Source organism: Ailuropoda melanoleuca, chromosome X, assembly GCF_002007445.2.
Source record: "Ailuropoda melanoleuca isolate Jingjing chromosome X, ASM200744v2, whole genome shotgun sequence".
NCBI classification, from domain to species: domain Eukaryota; kingdom Metazoa; phylum Chordata; class Mammalia; order Carnivora; family Ursidae; genus Ailuropoda; species Ailuropoda melanoleuca.
Genome location: NC_048238.1, coordinates 60921213 through 60945739, shown reverse-complemented (window position 1 = coordinate 60945739; position 24527 = coordinate 60921213). Strand labels below are relative to the sequence as shown.

Below are 24527 nucleotides of genomic sequence, written 5' to 3'. Positions count from 1 at the left end.
ACAAGAGGACCTGAATTTTCATTCTGCATTGAGGACTAAAAAGTATGTAACCATTTCTGAATAGTTGTTAGGAATGTGGCCTATGGCCAAATATAGTTTTTGTGGTCCAAACTAACTTCCTAACAAAGGGAGAAAAATACTACCTGTAGGCTACCCATCTCAGATCACTATCCAAGAAATAATAATACCATCAGGTAGAATTAAAGCAGGTATATTAGACCCCATTACCTAACTATCTAGAAGCATCAGAGCACAGTGATATTGAGTGCAGATACTAGAACCAATTGCCTCAGTTCACATCCTATCCTTTCTTGATGTGCAACTTTGAGTAAGTTAGTTAACATCTCTGTATTTTCACTTCCTTGTCTATGAGAAGGATAGTGACTATAATGATACCGATTTATAGGAATATTATGAGGATATAATGAATATATATATGTGTGTGTATGTATAATATGTATATGTGAGTATATATATATATATATATAATATGTAAAATGTATATTGAATATTTCTTGATTCTTAATAAATTCTCAGTAAATGTTGTTCCAAATAGCTATGGACCCAACATATGAGGACAATTCTACTGGATAATTAATGAACGTTATCACAGAGATTGTGTCCAAAAAACACTATTAACTTCAACTTTTGAACCTTAAATATCTCAAATCTACAAGCTTACTAACAGTGTTCACTTTCTGCAAATATTTCCAATGCTTACTGAGTCATGGAATGCACAGTTCAAGGTAATAAAATTTCATTCCTTCAAGAAAATATAATGAGGCCACTGTGTGGAACATGTTCAACTTTGAAATGTATTTGGACTTCATGGTAAAATATTCTAAATAAGGTTGAACTGCAGTAGCAAGTTCACCACACAAGGTTTTTGAGTTGTATGCATTAAGTCTTGCAGTGCAAAAGGCCATGACTGTTAATGCACACAGAAGGTATTATTGCTTAACTGAAATTACATATCTAAAACATCTAGCATAGTTTGTGGCATAAAATAGATGCTCAATAAATAGGAACTATGATCATCGATATTAAATCTGTTGAAACCTCTGAGGCTAGGATGTAATTCAGCTCTCTGACCACTGGGTCATCTCTAGGATGTGACTGAAACTGAAGCTCTTTTAAAGGATTTCAGATCATCCATTATTATTATGCTGCATTTTATGACTGAATAAATCCTTGGCTATTACCTTTTGGGGAAGAAAGCAAAGAATAGTATGTTATAAGAAAGGTCATAGATGTGAATTTTATGGACAATTTTATGAGAAAGCCATTAGATGGCAACAGTAGCTCACAAAGTTGTTTTGCTATTCAGTACTAGTACTTACAGGTGCTGACTGACAGTGTAGAACCACAGAAATATAGACTCCCAGAAATGCAAGAGCCTATAAAAGCATGCATCACAAGGTCAGGCACATAGGAGGTACTCAAATGCTACCAGCCTTGGCCCCTTCCTTTGAGACTGTATAGTTCAAACTCCCAGTTCTACAAATGAGTATATGAAAGGGAATAACGAGCCAAAATTATACAGGTAATTTTGTGGTTAAATAGGAGCTAAAAAGTCTACAAAATGTCTCAAGAGACACAGATGAGGTTCTCCTCTATTTTTTAAAATTTTTTTTTTAAAATTCCAGTTAGTAAGCATACACTGTAATATTAGATTCAGGTATACAATATAGTGACATAACACCCTGTGCTCATCATAGCCAGTACACTCCTTAATCTTCATTACCTACTTACCCATCCCCTCACCCACCTCCCCTCTGGCAACCATCAGTTTTTCTCCATAGTTAAGAGTCTGTTTAGTGGTTTCCCTCTCTTTTCCCCATTTGCTTGTCTTCTTTCTTAAATTCCATATATGACTGCAATCATACGGTATTTGTCTTTAACTTATTTTGTTTCGCATGACATTCTCTAGCTCACTCCATACCCTTGCAAATGGTAAGATTTTATTCTTTCTTTGGCTGAGGAATATTTCATTGAATATACATATATATACCTTTTTAGAAATAATTTTTATTTTGTTATATTACTCAGCATACTTTACATCCCCAGTGTTGATGAAATGTTCCATGATTCATTATTTGCATATAACACCCAGTGCACCACGCAATATGTGCCCTCCTTAATACCCATCACCAGCCTATCCCATTCAACCACCCCCTCCCCTCTGAAGCCCTCAATTTGTTTCCCAGAGTCAATAGTCTCTCATGGTTCATTCCCCATTCTGCTTAACCCCCCTTCATTCTTCCCTTCCTCCTGCTACTGATCTTCTTGCTCTTTCTTAAGTTCATTAATAAGTGAAACCATATGATAATTGTCCTTCTCTGCTTGACTTATTTCACTTAGCATTATCTCCTCCAGTCCCGTCCATATTGCTGCAAATTTTGGGTAATCGTTCTTTCTGATGGCTGAGTAATATTCCATTGTATGTATGGACCACACCTCCTTAATTCATTCGTCTGTTGAAGGGTATCTCGCCTCCTTCCACGATTTAGCTATTGTGGACAATGGTGCTATGGACATTGGGATGCATATGGCCCTTCTCTTCACTACATCTGTATCTTTGGGGTAAATACCCAGTAGTGCAATTGCCAGATCATAAGGTAGCTCTATTTTTAACTTTCTAAGGGACCTCCACACTTTTTTCCAAAGTGGCTGTACCAACTTGCATTCCCACCAACAGGGAAAGAGGGATCCCCTTTCTCCACAACCTCTCCAAAATTTGTTGTTTCCTGCCTTGTCCATTTTTGCCATTCTAACTAGTGTAAGGTGGTATTTCAATGCGGTTTTGATTTGCATTACCCTGATGGCTAATATTTGGACATTTTTTAATGTGTCTGTTAGCCATTTGTATGTATTCATTGGGGATACCAGACTTTTATCTGTAGTGTCATTTGCAAATATCTTCTCCCATTCCGTGGGCTGCCTCTTACTTTCTTGGACTGTTTCCTTGGATGTGCAGAAGTTTTTATCTTGATGAAATCCCACAAGTTCATTTTTTCTTTTGTTTCTCTTGCCTTTGGAGATGTGTTTTGAAAAAGTTGCCATGGCCAATGTCAAAGAGGTTACAGCCTATGTTCTCCTCTAGTATTTTGATGGATTCCTGCCTCACATTGAGGTCTTTCATCCATTTGGAGTTTATCTTTGTGCATGGTGTGAGAGAGTGGACAAGTTTCATTCTTTTGCATATAGCTGTCCAATTTTCCCAGCACCATTTATTGAAGAGACTGTCTTTTTTCCACTGGATGTTTTTACCTGCTTTGTCAAAGATTAGTTGCCCATAGAGCCGAGGGTCCATTTCTGGGTTCTCTATTTTCTTCCGTTGGTCTATGTGTCTGTTTTTATGCCAGTACCATGCTGTCCTGGTGATCATAGCTCTCTAGTATAGCTTGAAATCAGGCATCGTGATGGCCCCAACTTTGTTTTTCCTTTTCAACAATTCCTTGACGATATGTGGCCTTTCCTGGTTCCACACAAATTAAGGGCTGTTTGTTCCAGTTCTTTGATAAATATCATTGGTATTTGGATTGGGATGGCATTGAAACTATAGATTGCTCTGGGTAGCATGGACATTTAAACTATGTTAATTCTTCCGATCCATGAGCATGGAATGTTTTTCCACCTTTTTGTGTCTTTTTCAATGTCTTTCAAGAGTGATTTGTAGTTTCTAGAATATAAATTCTTTACAGCTCTGGTTAAGTTAAATCCGTGATAATGTATGATTTTGGGTGCTATTGTAAATGGAATGGATTCCCTAATTTCTCTTTCTTCAGTCTCATTGTTCGTGTATAAAAATGAAACTGATTTCTGAGCATTGATTTTGTATCCTGCCACATTACTGAACTGCTCTGTAACTTCTAGTAGTTTGGGGGTGGAGTCTATTGGGTTTTCCATATAGAGTATCATGTCATCTGTGAAGAGAGACAGTTTGACTTCTTCTTTGCCTATTTGGATACATTTTATCCCTCTTTGTTGTCTGATTGCTGTTGAGAGGACTTCTAGTACCATGTTGAATAATAATGGTGAGAGTGGGCATCCTTCTCGTGTTCCTGATCGTAAGAGGAAGGCTTCCAGCTTTTCCCCATTGAGAATGATATTTGCTGTAGGCTTTTCATAGATGATTTTTATGAGATTGAGGAATGTGAATAATAATGGTGAGAGTGGGCATCCTTCTCGTGTTCCTGATCGTAAGAGGAAGGCTTCCAGCTTTTCCCCATTGAGAATGATATTTGCTGTAGGCTTTTCATAGATGATTTTTATGAGATTGAGGAATGTACCCTCTATCCCTACACTCTGAAGGGTTTTAATCAGGAAAGGATATCCCACTTGGTCATGATGGATAATCCTTTTAATGTACTGTTGGATCCTATTAGCTAGGATCTTGTTGAGAATTTTGGCTTCCATATTCTTTAGGGATATCGGTCTGTAATTCTCCTTTTTGATAGGGTCTTTGCCTGGTTTGGGGATCAAGGTAACACTGGCCTCATGGATTGAGTTTGGTAGTTTTCCTTCTGTATCTAGTTTTTGAAACAACTTCAGGAGAATAGGTATTATTTCTTCTTTGAATGTTTGGTAGAATTCCCCTGGAAATACATCTGGCCCTGGACTCTTGTTTTGGGGGAGGTTTTTGATCACTGCTTCAATCTCTTAATAATTAATTGGTCTGTTTAGATAATCAATTTCTTACTGTTTCAGTCTTGGTAGTTTATAGGTTTCCAGGAAGGCATCCATTTCTTCCAGGTTGTTTAATTTATTGGCATAAAGCTGTTGATAAAAGTTTCTAATGATCCTTCCTATTTCCTTTGTGTTGATAGTGATCTCTGCCCTTTCGTTCATAATTTTATTAATTTGGGTCCTTTCTCTATTCTTTGGAATAAGTCTGGCCAGTGACTTATCGATCTTATTTATTCTTTCAAAGAACCAGCTTCTAGTTCTGTTGATCTGCTCTACTGTGCTCCTGGTTTCTAATTCATTGATGTCTGCTCTAATCTTGATCAACTGCCTTCTCGTGGGTGGCTTAGGCCTGTTCTTCTCTTCCAGCTCCAGCTTCTTGAGGTGAGAATATAAAAACTGCATTTTAGATTTTTCTGTTCTTTTTAGTGAAGCTTGGATGGCTATGTATGTTCCCCTTAGGACTGCCTTTGCAGTGTCCCGTGGGTTTGGGACTGATTTGTTTTCATTTCTGTTGGTCTCCAAAAATTGTTTGATCTCCTTCTGAATGACCTGGTTTACCCAATCATTCTTGAGCAGGGTGGTTCTTAGTTTCCATGTTTTTCCTTGTGATTGAGTTCCAGTTTCAAAGCATTGTGGTCTGAGAGTATGCAGGGAATAATCTCAGTCTTTTGGTATTGGTTGAGACCTGTTTTGTGACCCAGTATATGGTCTATTCTGGAGAACGTTGTATGTGCATTCAAAAAAAAATGAGTATTCTGTTGTTCTGGAGTGTAGTGTTCTTTATATATCTATGAGGTCCATCTGGTCCAGTATATCATTCAAAGTTCCTGTTTCTTTATTGATTTTCTGCTTAGGTGATATGTCTATTGCTGACAGCGGAGTGTTGAGGTCCCCTATTATTAATGTATTATTATCTCTATGTCTGTTTTTTCTGGTTAAGAGTTGGCTTGTGTATCTAGCTACTCCCCTGTTGGGGGCATAGATATTTATAATTGTCATATCCACTTGTTGGATGCATCCTTTAAGAATAATATAGTGTCCTTCTGTATCTCTAACTACAGTCTTTAGTTTAAAATCTAATCTGTTTGATGTGAGAATTGGTACCCCAACTTTCTTTTGAGGTCCACTGGCATGAAAAATGGTTTTCCATTAAAGGGAGACTTTTGAATACTATTTTAGCCATGCTCTGCCTCCTAGAGTATAAACTATGCAAGTACATATCTGGTTGTCTTATTTGTATATCTCTTCCAAAAGTTTATGAGGACAGATTACACTTATGAACCATTTGTTGAATAGAGAGAATTTCAGACATCTTTTCAAGTGATGGATAACTGCTATTTTTGTATCAATTTCTACTTATATTTAGTGATTGGCGGCCAGAGACTTACACTGCTCTTCCACTTAGGCAAATCCAGCCCATTAACACAATTTGTTTTAACCAATATCTATTTTTTTTTTTTAAAGATTTTATTTATTTATTCGACAGAGATAGAGACAGCCAGCGAGAGAGGGAACACAAGCAGCAGGAGTGGGAGAGGAAGAAGCAGGCTCATAGCAGAGGAGCCTGATGTGGGGCTCGATCCCATAACGCCGGGATCACGCCCTGAGCTGAAGGCAGACGCTTAACCGCTGTGCCACCCAGGCGCCCCTAACCAATATCTATTTTTAATTTTCTCTTTTACATAAATGCCTTGAGAAGGAACATACAGTGTCTGGTTCACCTCAGGCATCGCTACTCCCTACAAACACTCAGCTTACATCACTCCCTTAAATCACTTGTGTTGGCCTAAAGATATTTGAGCTTGTGAGTCTGAGAGATACATTTTATCCTCATTTCAGCTTTTTACTCCAGAATTGTTCTTATATGTCTTGCCTCCTCTCCTTTTTTCCTCCCAATTTCCTCCTCTCATTTATTCTATGTTCACTTTTTGACCACTTACTGTACACCAGACCCATAAAAAATATATAAAAGTAACTTTCCCTGTTCTGGGAGATCTCATAGTACAGTTGGAGAGATGGGCAAGTAAATAATCTATTATATACATAGCATGAATATAATTATGGCAAACATTCCATAGAAATATATAGACACCAATTCCCTCTATCTGTTTTATTTTCCTCTTTAACTATCTCTTTTCTTTCTTCTTTCATCTTTCTTATTTATTTGGAGCTAAGAAGTATTTTGAAATCAGAACTGAGATTTAAAAGCTGGGTGAAAATTTCTTCTCATCCAGAATGGAAGAAAATTGACCATCTTAGCCCTTGCACAATAACATCATGACAGGCACATAGACTTTGGGATATAACATAGGTTTGAATGATGATTCTGCCAATAATTTGTACACTTAAGTTAAAGTCTCTGAACCTGAATTTTTTTCCAATTTTAAAATGAGGGTAATGTTACCTATCTTATATTTGGGTTGTTAAAGGATTCAATATAATATATCTAAAGCATGTTTCATAGTGCCTAACACTTGGTAAGTAATCATTACTAGTAGCTCTTGTTATTCACTTATTCAATGTATTGTTGAATACTTATTGTGTGTGTCTATTATGTGAATGTATTATGATTCAGTCATGCCTCTAAGTTCTGAGCAATAAGATACAGTCCCTGCTATAAGTGTCTAGTAGAGACTATTTAATTTGTGGCAAATAACTAAAAGTACTATTTTAGATTTTATCATAAGATGAAAGTAATTCTGTAGCAAAATAAAATTAGATTATATTTACTTAATTGTTACTATTGGGATCAAAAATGGTTTATTAGTTGTTGTAATGTCTGTATTTTCCAAAACTAAGTATTTATATGGGAGCTTTAAATTAGCTTTAGCTTATAAAGATATAACAAATAGTTTTTGGGAAACTCCCAACTTTCAGTCTTTGACTATCACTATAGGGAGGCAGGTTAGTACAGTGGTTAAGAGCACAGGCTCTAGAGCCAGATATACAAGTTTGAAGCTTACTCTGGCATGTTTTAGTTATATGACCTTACGCAATTTCCACAATCTATCTGACCTAATTTTCCTCATCTGTAAAATCAGGATGGAAATAATACCTCCATTTTAGGATTGTTATGAGAATTAAATGAGTTAATATATGTAAAGTACTTAGAATAATAGTTTATAAGTGCTATATAAGCACTAGCTGCTATTATTGGTTATACAAGAAATATAAGCTGTCTTTTCATTAAAGCCACACCACTGTGATAAACACCTGATATTAAAGTGGAGAAAATAGGAATCTTTTCTATGACTACTCTTTTTTTTTTCCTATGCCTATTCTTCATTGAAGACTAGGCGGGCTTGTGGGGTAGAGGCAGAAAATATGGGCAATCCTCTTTTAAAATAGAAAAAATATGAAGAGGTTATCTGATTCAAAGATGGTGAGTAGTTCCGATGAAGGGATGGTCTTCCAATGGACTATGGAGAGGAAAGGAAGAAATGTTTAGGTGATAGGTAGGCCTTGGCAGGGTGCTATAGGACTTGAACAGCCAAGGGTAACTGTGCAACATGCCCAGAGAGAAGTGTCTAGGATGCATTTTACTCTCTTCAAATTTTTTTCAGGGAAACCTATAGGCCTTCAGTATGAGAATTTTGTTATTCATTCATTCAATATCCTAAATATCATTTATTAGAATGAAGCATCTAGACTTTAAAGGGTTCTAGAAAATCTCATGTGTTAAAATTAGGTCTTTATGGAGCGCCTGGGTGGCTCAGTTGGTTAAGTGTCTGCCTTCAGCTCAGGTCATGGTCCCGGAGTCCCAGGATCAAGCACCACGTCAGGCTTCTTGCTCAGCAGGGAGCCTGCTTCTGCCTCTGTCCCTCACCCTGCTTTTGCTCTCTCTCTCTTTTACTCCCTCATTCTCAAAAAAATAAATAGAATCTTTTAAAAAAATTAGGTCATTATGATAGCCATAGATTCATTTTTATTTTCTTTCCAACTTATATTCTGACAAGTGGTTGCTTTATCCAAAACTGCTAGAAACAGAAAAAGATGACTTATATAATCTAAAATCAGCTTATAATGCTACCTTTCAAATGAAAATATTTATTAGTCACTAGATCTGAAATTGTATTAGATGCTCAGTACTTAATTTTTTACATAGTTGAAAGAAGATAGCAAAGATGATTCTCAAAATGATATAATTTTAAATGCCATATTTTGAACTGCTAACAGGTATTTTTCATTAGCTTTATATGATAGAAATCACAGTTGCAAAGAACCTAAAATGTTCCTTCATTCTCTCTGGAAGGAAAAAAAAATCACTTGTAACAAGATTATTCTATTGCTGGTGTTTCCAAGATTTGTAGTAATATTGATAAATCTTACTAAATTCATTTTCAAAATAAAGGAGATGGATTTATATATTTTAGCCAAGGCCAATATGACCACAGTTGACATCTAACAATCTATGTCACTTACAACAAGATATTTTAGTTTTCATGAAGGAAAAAAATCTAAATGCAGTTAATTTGGATGAGAATAATATAGAAGGAGATGATTTTTTTTACTTGTAATAAAGGCTAATATCTGACCTAATGATCAGACAAAACAACATGTTTTATATAACATATAATTATGCTATGAAACTCTAGATGCTTCAAGATATTATGCATGCAAATAATAATATGTTTCAAATATAAAACAGACACGTAAATAATAGCACATGTAGCTATATCGGTTACCTGACAAATGAAATACACATCAGTTACTAGGCTTTGGCTAGAAAGGTAAGAAAGGAGTCCGTTTGTTCACGATTATGTATTTATGGAAGTTCAAATTTTCCTTACCTTTCTCAAAAGCATCAAAAGTCATCACTCTAAGGACTAGACTTTTGGAGTTTCTTACAATTCCTTAATAATGCCTGTCTTCACCATAGTTCTTATTTAGTTTTGTACTATTTTTCATTTGTCTTACAGTTATTGTCATGGGAACAAATTAATACATATTATGCCATTTTGTAGTCACATTACAAATTTTGCCTTAAAAATGAAATTGTTTTATTATTGACTATATTCCATATGCTGTACTTTTTATATCCATGACTTTTATCTTATTACTGGAAGTTGGCACCTCTTAATCCCCTTTACCTATTTTGCCCATCCCCTCCACCTCCCCTCTGGCAACCACCAGTTTGTTCTCTGTATTTAAGAAGGAACTTTTTTTTTTAAATATCCAAAACCTATAATGAACTTATCAAACTTAACACCCCAAAAATAAATAATTCAGCTAAGAAATGGTCAGAAGACATGAACAGACCTTTTTCCAAGGACATACAGATGGCTAACAGACATATGAAACCATTTGTAATGACATGAATGGAACTAGAGGGTGTTATGCTAACCGAAATAAGTCAATCAAAGAAAGACAATTATCATATGATTTCATTCATATGTGGAATTTAAGAAACAAAGCAAAGGATCATAGAGGAAGGGAGAGAAAAATAAAATAAGATGAAATCAGAGATGGAGACAAACCATAAGAGACTCTTAACTATTGGAAATAAACTTAGGGTTGGTGGAGGGCAGTGGGTGGGCGGATTGGATAACTGGGTGATGTGCATTAAGGAGGGCACATGATGTAATGAGCACTGGGTGTTACAGGCAACTAATGAACCACTGAACTCTACCTCTGAAACTAATAATACATTATATGTTAATTAGTTGAATTTAATAAAAATAAATTGAATTTTTAAAAAACACACCCTAAAGAAATCGCTCATAATCAGGGAAATACAAATCAAAACCATGATGAGATACCACCTCTCACCTGTAGGCCAAAGTTATTTTTTTCATCTAGAATATATATGGTTTCACAATTTTAGGGAAACCTTCTTGGATTTTTAGAAGTATTTTTAGGAATAGGATAATATGAATCTTTTTTTAAGTGATGGTGAACACAAAGGAGACATTTAACTGTCTTTTCTAGGAATTTTTAAGTTATATATATATAGTGGAGTTATTTTTGAATTCTCTTCCTTAATGGGAATAAGACATGTTCATGGTTAAAGTGCTTAAGCCAAGTGAATAGCAGCATTACTTGCCTATGCTTTAGGTTAGGAAATCCATTGACATTCCTGTGTCAAACACAAACACTATTGTGTTTCAATGTGTTGTGAGGTGTGTCACAAAGAATGTGTTACTAATGGTAGTTGTAATATCAAAATGTGTGTTATTTACCTTTTTAAAATACATAAAAACAGATTACAGATTGTCTTGATGATATCACTCTCAAGTTCCTGTGTTACAGCTAATGTCCAGGGAACAGCACACAATCCTGGGAAAAGCCATCTAGTGTGTTGTTCTTATAAATGTCAACTGTCATGTATATTGCAGTGTGTGTGAGGAGGGATGTGAATCATTGCAGTAGTCAATATGAAAAAGGGAATTTCTTTTTAAGTTTGTTTAGATAAATTTCAAACATACTGCATTGTTCCTTATGATTTAGAACATAAAAAAGAAGGAGAAATGTGCAGAGCAATTAAAGCTAATATCAAATGAGTACTTACTATGTGTCAAGCACTAAGTTTACATTCTGCATGACTTATATGTTTAATTTTCACAACCCTATTAGATAGATGTAATTACTATTACTCTCATTTTACAAATGAGAAAATTAGACAGAAATTAAAGAAGTCAGGGCACCTGGGAGGCTCATTAGGTTAAGTGTCATTCTTGGTTTCAGCTCAGGTCATGATCTCATGGGGTCCTGGGATTGAGTCATGTCTGGCTCTGTGCTCAGCAGGGAATCTGCTTGGGGATTCTCACTCTCTGTCCCTTTCCCCACTTACACTTGTGCTCTGGCTCTCTCTCTCTCTCTCTCTCTCTCTCTCTCTCTCAAATAAATAAATAAATCTTTGAAAAAAGAGGAAGTTAAAGAACTTGGTCAATGACCCACAGGTAGTTAAGCTGCAGACATGTTATTCAAAACCACACCAAAATCCAGAGCACTCAAAATAAAACCCCTAAACTGTACTGATTTTTAATTCTGGAATGTGACAGAGACTCAGTAAATGTTTGTTGAATTAGTTAATTGTTTTTGAATAATTAAAATTATATGTCTCCAAGAAGTCCATACATAGTTTTGGTAAATTATTTCTTGGGCACCCATTTAATTGTGTTGCCTTTCCCTGGGTTTAGCTGGGGCTGGTTTTGTAAGCAGTCATCTCAGCTAGGAACTAAACCATCCAGACAGTATCCAAGGTGGATAACCAAGGCTTCTAGGGTCAAGGTATGGGTTTGGATGCTCTATAAGCACCAGAGATGGAGATTATTTATAATTTAAGAATCCAGAGCAGGCTGGTTTTATTTAGACACTGCTTCCCTTAACACCTCCCTCTGCCTGCAAAAAAGAAAAACCTAGAAAAATGAAAGGTCAAGATTTAGAGTCCTGAAAATAACTAAATGGCAGGAAAATAATTAGTACCAGGTCTTTTTTTAATTATTGAAATTGTGCCTTGATTTTTGATATTTAAAGTTTTATGGAGATAATTATAGATGCACATGAAGTTGTAAGGAATAATATAGAAAGGAAATTTGAAAAAAAATAAAAGAGGATTTAGTAAAAATTAAAAAAAAATAATATAGGAAGACTTGTGTACCCTTTACTTTTTTTCATCCAAGGTAACATCTTGCAAAACTATACTATATTACCACAGCCAAGATATTTACGTAAATACATCTGGGATGCCTTTGACAAAGTCAAAATGCATTTACTCAGTCAATAAGGGTCCTCTTTGAGCACTGCTCATTATGCTACTTATGTGACTTTACTTAAAGTTTATCTCAGTTTCCTGAAAAGCATGAAATACAGCAGTGGCAATTTGTTCTAGAAGGCTTAGCTAGGAAGCCAGCATAGTCATGAGATTGTTCACTGTGTTTCTAGCCCTTTTCCGTAATATAAGCATGCTTCTGTCTCCCATTACTCTGTATTTATTTAAGCACATGCAGGCTCATTGAGAATAATTTTCTTATTCTTCTGATTATCAGTGTTAATGAACATTTTTCACACTGACCATAGTTCTCACAAAATAATTGGAAATTTTGAAATAGTGCTACAAACCTCACTTTGTTGAATGCTTTTGGAAGAGGAAAAAATACATAAAGGAAAAAAAAGAAGACAGAATATGTTCCCCACTTACTGACTTTTTGTTAGAGATTCAGTTTTCTTCAAACTCTGAAAATTATCCTAACAAGTCAACTAAACAGTCACACCTTAAACATCAGTGCCATTTCCCCCACACGTTTCTGAATTCATAGAAATTATTTCATCCACTGCTAGTCAGCAGAAACACACTTCAGAAAATTTCAATGAATCTGGCTTTTAGCTGAGAACAATTTGATTTTTAAAAAAGGGGTTTCCAGGGTTTTGGGTTTTTTTCCTTTTTTTGTTTAAATAACAATACCCTTAAATTTTCCAACAGGAATTTCTGATCTGGAAATGTATTTTTCATGCTTTTCTTTGCCTTGTGTTTTTACTGTGTCATAAATCTCATACAATGTAATCCATCTTGGGAGCAGAACAATCACACAGAATCTTGTTGGAGTATGATTCTCAGCACCTGCTGGTGAAGTTTACACTCCTTCTTAATTCAAACACAAGTCACTAATCACAGTGGGACAGACTAATTCTCTAACAGGTAAAGAGGTGAAAATAAGGAGAGAGAAACATTTCATATTGCTTATGTTGCCTGACATTTACCCCAAGTTTTCAAAGTGTGGAGAGGAGAAACAGGAAGTGAGTTTTAGAAGTTGGTAATGTATTGATCTTTCTGCACTATACCCCTTTTCAAAATTTCTTTACAAACATAATTCAATCTCATCAGAGCTAGATACAGTTGCAAATGATGCAATGACTCTGTGTCTATACATATAAGTCAATTAATAGTTGCATCTACCTGGGGTTCAACAAAGATGTACAATATTATCAAAGTAGCATAAACAAATCTTGTTCTTAAATGTGAGAATGTATCATTAAAAAGTAACAACAAAAATACAGAACAGTGATACCGAATTTGACAATAGTATCTCCAACACTCTCCAACTCTTGTTTAATTAAAAATTGTTCACATTTCTATCTTATTTCTGTTTTCCCTAGGGATTGTTAGCTCCTCGTAACAAGCTCCATACCTTATTACACACCCTTCACATTCTAAGCCAATAATGCCTTGCAAATAGTATGCACTAAATAAATATACTTGTTAAATTGGATGTTGTAGACATTTTTATTCTATCAGTTTACATGTAAAATCTGAATATATTTATCATGTAAAAAATACTGGGTTTTGAAATTCATATGTTTGTATGGGGAAAGGTGGAGAATAGCTTTAAGCTATTATTATGTTGCCCCATTCTTGTCACTTTTTAATTTGACACTGAGCTTTGAGTAGGGACTGCACAATTCTGACAGCCAGAGACATGGAACAGGGTCAGGGCAGGCACAAAGGGATTAGATCAACAAATATTTTCCAGTAAATACCCAGATTCATTGCAGGTAGGTTGATTTTTTATGTGTTTTTCCAGAATTTTTTTAAATGTGTTTGCATACTATCAAGAGGTAATGATAGTATAGTTTGCACTGCTTTCACTGAAGAGGAGTTCCCATTTGTATCACATATCCCATAGTCAAGAGGGTTAAAAGTGAGCCAGAAAATAAATTATTCTCTATTAAAGTATAAGCCCTGGTGCTGAAAGCCCCCTTTACCTTAATACATTTAAAACATACCGAATCCACCCCCTTCAACTGAACAGCTTGTTCATTTTTACAAAACTGAACAGCTTATTTGTTTTCACAAAATACAAACTGGGTGGTGTTAGTGGGGGGTGGGAGGAGTTACTTGGGTGGTGATTATTAGCTTAAGAACAGTTTCAATGGTTACTTTTAAAACAATGAGTCCAGCGTGTGTGCTTTCTGTGCATCTTTGTGGGTGTGTGTGTGTGTGTGTGTGTAATTAGAAACAACCAAGAGACTGTAAGTTTAAGATTTTTCCATTTAAGTTTTTTTTTCTGCAGATGTTTATAACAATTTTAATTTAAAATATTATGCACAATTACTTTTGAGTATCACTGGTTTTTCAGTTACCAAAAAATGTTTTTCTCCAAAAGGCTCAAAGATAAATTTAAGCAAAATTATTGAAAACATGTGAATTCCTTTGCCATTTTTCTTCAAATATGACATGAGTCTAAAATGTAAGACTTTATTCCTTTGCAATAAGAGACCATGAACTTTGATATTCTCACACAGCAGTGAATGAGACCCATGGCATATACTGATTGCCCTTCAATTGTGCACAGAACTCCTATTGATATTAATGAGTTTTTGCCTGGACTGAGTGTGGTCATTTTATGTGGCCTGAAGTGGTCATTTTGTTGTGATTTGCATATTGGTTGTTGCAGGTGTATTGTATACATGATTTCTAAAGTGCCTAGGGATCCTTAAGGAGGAAAGGTAGAGCATAAATTGAAAATCTTATTGCCTTTATTTAAACTCTTCTACTTGCAAGTTCTCTAAATCATGCATAAGTACAGTACAAAGTACAAATCAGATGCACAGTGAAAGCTTCAGAAAATAAAATTATTTTAAATCAGCAATTTTTAAATTATCCACCTGTAGACATACTTGTCATCCACTGAAAAGAAGGCTAGTTAGTTCTCAGCAGCAGACATCAAGCTAGCACATGCAGAAGCAGAGGACTAAGGGGTGGAAGAGATTATAGAACTTGAACTTCTACTGTAGATGAGAGACTGAAGCTCTCAGGGTGGGCAGCAGGCCCTTTGTCCTGCAATCCCTTCTATACCAGCTTTTAGACCTGTCCTAAGGAAGCCAATGGGGAACATCCATAGAGCCAACAATGTCTACTCATCCATGGACAGTGATAGAGGGAAGACTCAGGATGTATGAAAGAGGTACACTGAAATATTACCTTAGTTTTAGTTTTAGTGTAAAATCTAAAGAAGTTTGAATTTTCTCTGCCAGGATATAACATAGAAAATGAAAGTGATTCAGGAAAATATGTTTATCTAGAATTTCAAAGGCTCAGAATTCAGAATTTTAGGTTAAAGACACTCAGCTCCTCTTCTTATGATAAAATAATTCATTTGTAAAAAATCGCTGTTCACTTTTGAGCAAGTCAATCCCTATCCCTTTACAGTGGCTATTGTACATTGTTTTGAACAGACACAGTCCCTGATTATGCCAATAAATTTCACAAATGTGATTTTTTTCTGTTATTTTTCTATGCCACCACAGGTTCAAGACAGACTTCTGTCTTTGATTCTGACCTTTTCTATATATGTAGGTATGTGTGCTTCTGTGGCAATAAAGAAAAAAAGAAGATGTTAATTAAATATGAATACTACCAACACCTCTGCAAGTACACTGTGAATAGTAAAACATTAAGAAAAATGGTATTCTTCTGTGCAATGAATCCACTCACATAGCTTTTTTTTCCTGCAGTTTGGAATCATATGCCATTTGAAGCCCTGTTAACTGCGCCTGGCCCATAGCCTTCTACTTACCGTACTTTCCAAATATGATATCAAGCAGATATCTTAGCAGGTCGTGAGGGTATGTGTGTGGTTTTCTGTGCTCAGATTGCAAGTATTATGGAAGGGAAAACCTTTTACCAGATATAAATTCTGTGGAACAAACCACTCTTTAATATTGGTCTTGGGGGGATAGTAACACCTACTTTACAAGTACACTTTTATAGTAGGCTTTTCCATATCTGTGAAAGGGGGCAGAGTAAAGGCTGGTCTCCAGTTTGGTCAAATCTAGGAGATAATCAGCCACATTATAATGAGATTCTCCAGTATGTGAAAAGTCACTGGGGAAGGTGAGAAGCAAGCAATATGAAAAATGTTTACATGACCCCCCTTCCTCCCAAGAATCAATGCTGATATGAGACATTGTTTACAAGGTGACAATGCAAGCAGTCAATACAGGTCGTGTGTGTGTGTGTGTCACAGTTTGGGGGAGGATCACTCAAACTAGATTTTTTTGACATTATATAAATAAAACAAGAGGTTGATAGAATGAGTTTTTTGTCTTGTCAATTGACTATACCAGAATAGTGTGGAAACTGAGTAGCTGGAGAGATGAAAAGACATACCTAATGAATTGGTCTTCTCTGTCTTGTCTCTGAGGACAGCCTGCTTTCTGTTACATCACCCTGTGAGTATGCAAGTGTGAGCATAGAAGGAGGAGGAGCTGGGAAGGAGCAAGTTTACAGTTGTGAGTAGGCCTCTCTCTCTCTCTCTCTCTCTCTCTCTCTCTCTCTCTCTATATATATATATATATATATATAGTAGAGTTTCACCCAAAAGCCAGCTGTCCTATGATTCTCTCCCTTAGAGAGTGAAACCACCTAATAATAAGGCCCTTTTGATAGTTGAGCAAACAAGCCCCCTTGGAAGGCATCCAAGATGAGCCCATCTTATACTAAATCCTCCTTGATAACAAATAAGTTTGTAAAGAGAACCCAGTGTTCTAGCTACTGAGTTAGATAATGTGTGAATAGGTAAAAGTTCTATATTCATATTTATGAAAGAAAGCATAATGATCTAATGCATTTTTAAACTGGAAGGCACAAAGGTTTAATTTTGTGGATTCTGTTTATAGAAATAATAATCTAGTTTCTTGCATGCGACCCTCCCTACCCCCACCTTTTGAGGCAGCCTAAATTAACTGGATATTCTTTTCAAGACTGTATTCTTTTACATAATCCCTTAATTTTAGAAATATTCCATCAGCAGTGCTCTTAAGAAAAGGTACTTTTATTTCATCTTATTACAAAAACCCTTAATTGATTTCAAATATATTTTATATTCACTTTTCTTAATGCTTTAATAATTAACATCTCTAAATGAGTAACTTGTATTAAGAATATTTTATCCTTTTATTTTACAGAATGGATTAGTGCAAGTGATATCAATTTGCATGGTATTGTTTTGCATCATTACCTTTTCCTGATTTGAAAACTTTTTGAAAGGGCCATATGTTTGGATTTTTTAATGTTAATTCATTGAAATAATTTCCACAATCTTAAAGTTCCATATGTGTCTTTAAAAGAATATGACAGGGGCGCCTGGGTGGCACAGCGGTTAAGCGTCTGCCTTTGGCTCAGGGCGTGATCCCGGCGTTATGGGATCGAGCCCCACATCAGGTTCCTCTGCTGTGAGCCTGCTTCTTCCTCTCCCACTCCCCCTGCTTGTGTTCCCTCTCTGCTGGCTGTCTCTATCTCTGTCGAATAAATAAATAAATAAAATCTTAAAAAAAATAAATAAAAGAATATGACAGAAAAAAATACATTCTTGTTTTGGGAAAACTATCTTTTAATGTCTAATCATTTTCCACTAATCTATTTTCCCTTTCTTTTCTTCCCTCCTTACTGAAAAAGATATTTTAAGTAAAAACAGAAATTTATGTTTCTACTTATATCCTATAGGCAATTAAAACAACAACAGCATCCTGACTTGGGAGCAAGGGAAATATCTGAATGCTAAATATTTCCAAGGGAACAGTGTTTGATTTTATTGAAGACAAACACAGCTCATGTACTAATGTAGACAATAGTTTCCCCTACCCTTTCCTTTTTAAAGACAAGAAACCAATTCCCAGGAATAATATTTCTCTTCTTTTATTGTTGGGAGGATACATGCTGGAGGTTAGTAATCTATTTACCTTTTGTTATACATACAGAGAACCACAACCATTTAGGCAATCATGTCTACATACAAACATATACTTGATTCACATATCTGACTTTGTTAGAATACCTGTAACATCTAAATACTTGCTCTTTTCATATCCCATCACTTCCAAAATCTCACCCTCTTCACAATCTCTTAATTTTCTATTGCTCTGATCAGGTGTTGGGGATGAAACGTTTACCTTCACCCATTACATATTATTATTGTTGAACCCACCAATTCTCATTATGGGAGAGAAAGCCACTGTTATGAAGGCCTAAGAGAAACTGAGGCCAAAGCTGCTTCTCCTACAAAGCCTTTGGGTGCAAATAGGATGGCAGCAACCTCAATACAAAGAAAGTCCTAGGCAAAGGCACCAACATCCCCTGAATTTTAATGAAAATGTTATGTTAATGATATAACAAGGTAGATAAAGAGGTCCTCATAAAAGCCAACTAGGCCTTAGTTATATTTTAAGAAAAAGAAAACAGTCAGTAAAGGAACAAAGTCTTGTAAACATGTATAAAATACATGTATCAGTAATACATAGTAAAAATATTGTTGAATAGTGACAGATGTCTATATATAAGTATCTCCTATAATACCTGCTCATGGTCCCATTAAAAACTTTAGAATACACTGCTAGTTGGTTTCTGTGTACTTTAATGAGAAAAGTATAACTTTTTGATCAATTAAAAAATCATAGGATATTGAAAGAGAAAGAGGTTGGTTGGTATGAACAGAAAGAGAGCCAACAGATTTAAGACTATATATTTTGTGATTGTAGACACATCTCTATAAATTCAGTATTATTTATAAAGAGAGATATGCCTATGGGCATACAAAGAACATACAAAGAACATGAAGCATATTTCATTTATAATACTCACATGTGCATTGTGCACTGTGCAACAATAATAATTAGGCAATCTAAAAATGCAAGACATTACATGTGATAATCTGTACCTGCTAAAATGATTAAATGATTTTGCTTTGTCTACCAAAAAACATTTTAGAATATGAATTGAGAAGAGTTTTACTGTTGGAAAGTTATAGTTAAATGTCTTGTCTATTGCATGATATGCATCTACTAAAACAAAAAGTTGGTTAAATCTTGCATGTACATACAAAGCCTTAAAACATAGTTGCTTCTGATTTAGTAAATTACTCCTAAGCCATCACTACAGGTAACTGTCCCTTATTCTATGGAGGGTCTTGTGACAAAATAACAGAGTTGAAATGGTAAATAGGAGTGGGAAGAATTATAATAAATTAAACTTCTCCTCCAAATGTCTCTAATGATTTTTTTCTTCCCCCCTGAGTCATATAGGAATGGACAGAATTCAGGTTTAGTGGGCAACATTAAGTGGACAACAGTTTATCAGAGTTTCTGGGCCCAGAAGGGGCCTTAAGAAGGAGAGCATTTTTTACATTTAGTCACCTTTTCATCCTTCATCAAGGGAATGAGAGCTCATCTACCAGAAAGGTACTGGTCCCAAACCAGAAGAAGAGGAGTGGTTGCAGGGAAGCAAGATGAAAACCTCAGCGAAGGTCTGGGTCCAGTTTCAGGAGGGACAGTTTAAGAGAAGTGTCTGTCTGCTGGACTAGAGACAGACACACCCCTTTCAGAGAACATTAATAATATTACACGTCCTGAAATAACCCCCTATCCTGCCAGGTTTCCCCATGCCGTTTCCCACCATTTAGGGTGTGTTTTGCGTGAGCGGTGGGCATGTGCACGATAACGGGCCCCGCTGTGCATGCCAGTGCATGAAAGGCTAAAAGTCAGAGGGAGAGAATCAAGAATCAAAACAATGACTAATGATTTCTAACCTGAAGCAGAGCAGATGCGCTGCTTACCAGAAATGTGCCTCTATTTAAATGCTTCAATTCACACACCACACAATTAAAAAAGGAGGAAAGAAAAAAAAACGATTTTTTTGGAAAAATGTTTTATTTAAATGCTTTATTTTAAATCTTTTACAACAATAAAATATTGCGTCAATATAAACCCCTTGACTAAAACTGTTCACATCAAACATTACAGCGAATTGTTTTCTTTTTGACATCCAACTCATCTTTGAGTTTTCTTTTAAACATAATTCAGAATTTATTGAAAATAAATAATTGCTGACAACTGCAATAGGCAATTTGAATAAAATAGTTGAAAAAGCAACTCTTAATGAAAATAGTGTTTATTATACATCAGTTACTAAATGAATAAACTAAATGATCTTTCTTTAAATTAATAACTTCAAAAACGTTTAATATACAAAACTGTACAATTATAAAGTCAGCAGAAATATTTGGGTTAACTCAGGTTTGAATCATAGCACTTAACTGCAAAGGAAAATATAAAATCAAAACAAACCAAAAATCCTAACAGTTGTAAAACACAAATTCAGTGTGGAAAAACAAAACAAACAAAAGAATTTCCAGAACAAAAATGCAACTACCAACAGAATGCAGTCTTGACAAAAAAGAAAAAGGGTCCAGGATTTGAATTAACACATGTCCTTCAACCTACAGCTGGGGGAGACGCAGTGTGGTGGACCAGAGGCCTGGCAGCCCATACTAGCGCATCTTCCACAAGGGGCCCTAGGCATTTTGGTCCTTAGGTAGTTTGATGCTTTGTCTACAGAAGCTGCACCTGAAGGCCGGGCCAGGCAGCCAGCCCAGGCATGCGGAGCCCCCAGCGAGATCTGGCGGGCTGTGTCTGGGTGTTGGGTGCTTGGCCCGCCCTGCACATGTGTGTTCATTGAGAATGAGGTGCTCCTGTGGACTTGGCGTTTAGACATGAGAGTGAGCAATAAAGCCACAGCAACTGCATATTTTTGGATCTCTACATAGCCTAGCGAGATTTTATGCAGTTTTTTTTTTTTGTAAATAGTAATACGATACACACAGCTATCTACACACACGCGCGCGCGCATTTGCACTCGCTCTCACGCACACACGCATAGACACACACACGCAGGTTAAAAATCAAAATAAAAAAACAAACAAACAAAAACAGAAACCCAGCCGCGGCGCTCGCTATCTAGCTTAATCATCGCTGTGGGCTTCTACCAGCTGTGCTTGTCAGAGACGTGCAGACGGCTTCCCGAGAGCCCGCTTAGAGACAGAGGTATGTATATACGGGAGAGGAGGTGGTAAAGAAGATAGACCAGAATCCTTGTGACCTCTGCCAATCATTTCATTGTCGTTCTGCACGGAGCAGAGAGCACCTGTCTACCACCCCACTCGCCACCCCTCCCCGACGGTTTCTCGCTTAGGGAGCGGGCGGTGAACTGGAGGTGAACTGAACTGGGAGGCACTGACTCAGTCTGTCGCCACCATCTCTGGTCGTCGTCTCCAGCGAAAGCAATCCTGTGTGAAGGCAAAGTCCTTCGCCTAGGAAGACGGAGGTGGGTTCGCGCTGGCGGTCTTAGTGAGGCACGGGACCCGTGCGGAGTTCTGAGTGCAAGCATTCCAGACCTCGGTAGGTGCAGAGCCCTCTTAGCTCCTCAGGCCGACCTCTTTTGTTGGGCGCCACAGGCAAATTCTTCTCAGGCACAGGGATCTGCTCTGTAGAAGCCTGCGAGGACTCACTCCACAGATTCGGGAGGGAGACAGAAAGCTTCAAAATCGCCTCTCCTACTTCACGGTACTTTGCAAACCCAATTGGCTTGCCTATTCTGCCTATCCTAGGTATTTTACCCTCTGAAAAAATTATATATATCCATCCACTATCATCATCAACAACTTTATCCATTGTACCTCTCTCTCTTCTCCATACAGATTCAGGGTAGGGGGTGGGTGGGTGGTTTTTTTTCATCTCTTCCCCTCCTCCTCCCACCCCCTTCCCTTTTTTAAGCAATTAGAAAACCATCAGCTCAATGAAGGAATAATCATAACAGCAATAATAATGTGGAGTGGCCGATTAGATACAAATTATCTCACAAATATTGTGTACAGCTTGTAGTAAAACACCGCAGACATTTAGAAACGCTATAGAAGTTTTTAAAAATGCAAAACTAGTCTATTGTAAAACAGATTTCACCTGAAATACAGCTGCTATAACCAAGGCGCTGAAAGGTTATTCAGAGGCACACATCTGTCTTCCCACCCCCTCCCATCCTTCCCCACCCCCATGTTACCCCACTCCTTGTTCTTCCAAGAGAGGAGCAACCAAACAGACCTTACTCAAAGTAAACAATATGTATTGATCAACAGAAAAGGTTGGAGGAAACAGTTGCCTGGGCCGCAGGGTGTAAGAGTTCCCCGCCTGGACTGCTTAATGCAACTGTGTATCAGCGTTAAGAAGCCTGAATGCGTGTGTGAGTGTGTTTCCTTTTTTAATATGTTAGAATCCCCTATTTTGAAAAAAAAAAAAGTAAGAAAGAAAAAAAAATGGGGGGAGAGAGAGAGAAGAGCCTTATCTAGATATCTAGATATTGCTATGTCTCTAGATACCAATAATAAAGCTGAAGCGAAAGGAAGAGAGTGGGAGAGAAAGAATTCCGCGCTGCTCCCAGTGCGGCCGGCCGCTTTCTTGCTTCCCGCAGTCAGAGATCGTGGCAGGACGTGTCTGTTTTCACGGTGTGCGAATAAACCTCATGTGGCTGCTGATCCCCCGGCGGAGTCATTCTTTTCTCTTTCTGTCTTCGATTACAGAACCAGACACGCACCACTTCTTTCTCCAACTGGAGGCTGTCTGCCAGCGAGGAAATCTCCTGCGCGGCAGGCTTGGGACACTTGAGGAAATGCGTTTCCAGTACGCCCTTGACACTCACCTCGATGGAGGTTCGCTTCTTGCGCTTACGGCCCTGAGCTGCGATTTTGTCAATGCTGGTCGGGCTCCCTGTGGACGAATCAGCCTCCTCCAGCCACTTGTTCAGCAGCGGCTTCAGCTTGCACATGTTCTTGAAGCTCAGCTGCAAGGCCTCGAACCTGCAGATAGTGGTCTGTGAGAACACGTTGCCGTACAGTGTGCCCAGCGCCAGCCCCACGTCGGCCTGTGTGAAGCCCAACTTGATTCTTCTTTGTTTGAACTGTTTGGCGAACTGTTCCAACTCATCCGAGGTTGGTGTCTCCTCGTCCGAGTGGTCCTGGCAGTGGTGCGAGCCTAGGTCGCTGTGGTCTGGGGGATCCCGGAGCACGGGGTGCAGGCTCTGTGCAGAGGCAGAGGCTGGCGGTGGGGTGAGCCCTCCGTGCTCCAGCATGCCGCTCACTGTGAAGCCAGGCTGCGAGTACACGTTAAGGGGTTGGCCGCTGGACGTGATGGACGGGTTCGGAGCCGGGCTAGCCCCCCATGCATTCGGATGGTTAGTGTGCGGAGAGTGGTGGGCGACGTGCGGTGAGCGGTGATGGATGATCGCACCCAGCTGTAGGTCTTCGCGCCCGGGCTTCACGTCCTGCTGGTCCAGGGGGTTGGTGGCAAGTGTGGAAGACCATGGGCCTCCATCGCCCAGACTGGTCACCCAGTGATGCCCGAGAGGATGCCCATTGCTAGGAACTCCCTGCAAGTAATCACTTTGGAGAAGTTTCTGAGGGTTTCGGAAAGGGCTCCCCTGCTGCATGCCCGAAGAGTCCGCATGGACTAGGGAGCTAGAACTGAGAATGCTGTAGGGATTCGAGGCAGCTGTGGCCATGGTCTATGAGGATCCCCTACTAGTTATAATGTGGCAAAGGGAGCAGCTTCAGCCTTTGACATCTATGGTGCGGGGGAGCCAAAGCCGCGAGAGCGAGTTACCGGCACGCGCTGTGGCCAATTGCAACACGTTTCGGCCTGGCCAGCCGCGGTCTCGGCCAATGGCGGCACGGGAGGCCGGGCTAACTTTCCAAATTAAGCTGGCGAAGCACTAGAGTTTCAGCGAGACCTGAGCAGGAAGTAAATCAATCTTTCGGCTCCATTGGCTGCCTCGCGCTGAGTGGCGGCAGCTTATTTGGTTAACCCTCCTCCCTCCCCTCCCCCCCTGCCCCCGGACTTCGTGGATGTTTGTAGTGGAGGGGGAAGTACCAAGAGGGAAGTGTGTTTGTATGTATTTGGGGGCGGGTGGATAGGGGATGAAGTAGCAAAATGGTTTTAGAATTCCTTTTGTATTATTTAGATTAACCAAAATAGAGAAAGAAAAAATATAAGAAAACCATATAACCAGTTTAAATGTC

At 37.8% G+C, this 24527-nt stretch overlaps 1 protein-coding gene across 1 annotated transcript; it reads right to left on the bottom strand.

Moving 5' to 3' along the window:
* Positions 1-20327: 20327 nt before the first annotated feature.
* On the bottom strand, positions 20328-24050 carry POU3F4 (POU class 3 homeobox 4). The gene has a single exon (XM_002930034.3). It carries the CDS (start codon positions 24008-24010, stop codon positions 22925-22927), a length of 1086 nt encoding a protein of 361 aa, XP_002930080.1. The 5' UTR covers positions 24011-24050; the 3' UTR covers positions 20328-22924.
* Positions 24051-24527: the final 477 nt, after the last annotated feature.

What these genes read in the sequence shown, in the direction of transcription:
- POU3F4 (XM_002930034.3), bottom strand. Translation starts at nt 24,010, where the DNA reads ATGGCCACAGCTGCCTCGAATCCCTACAGCATTCTCAGTTCTAGCTCC.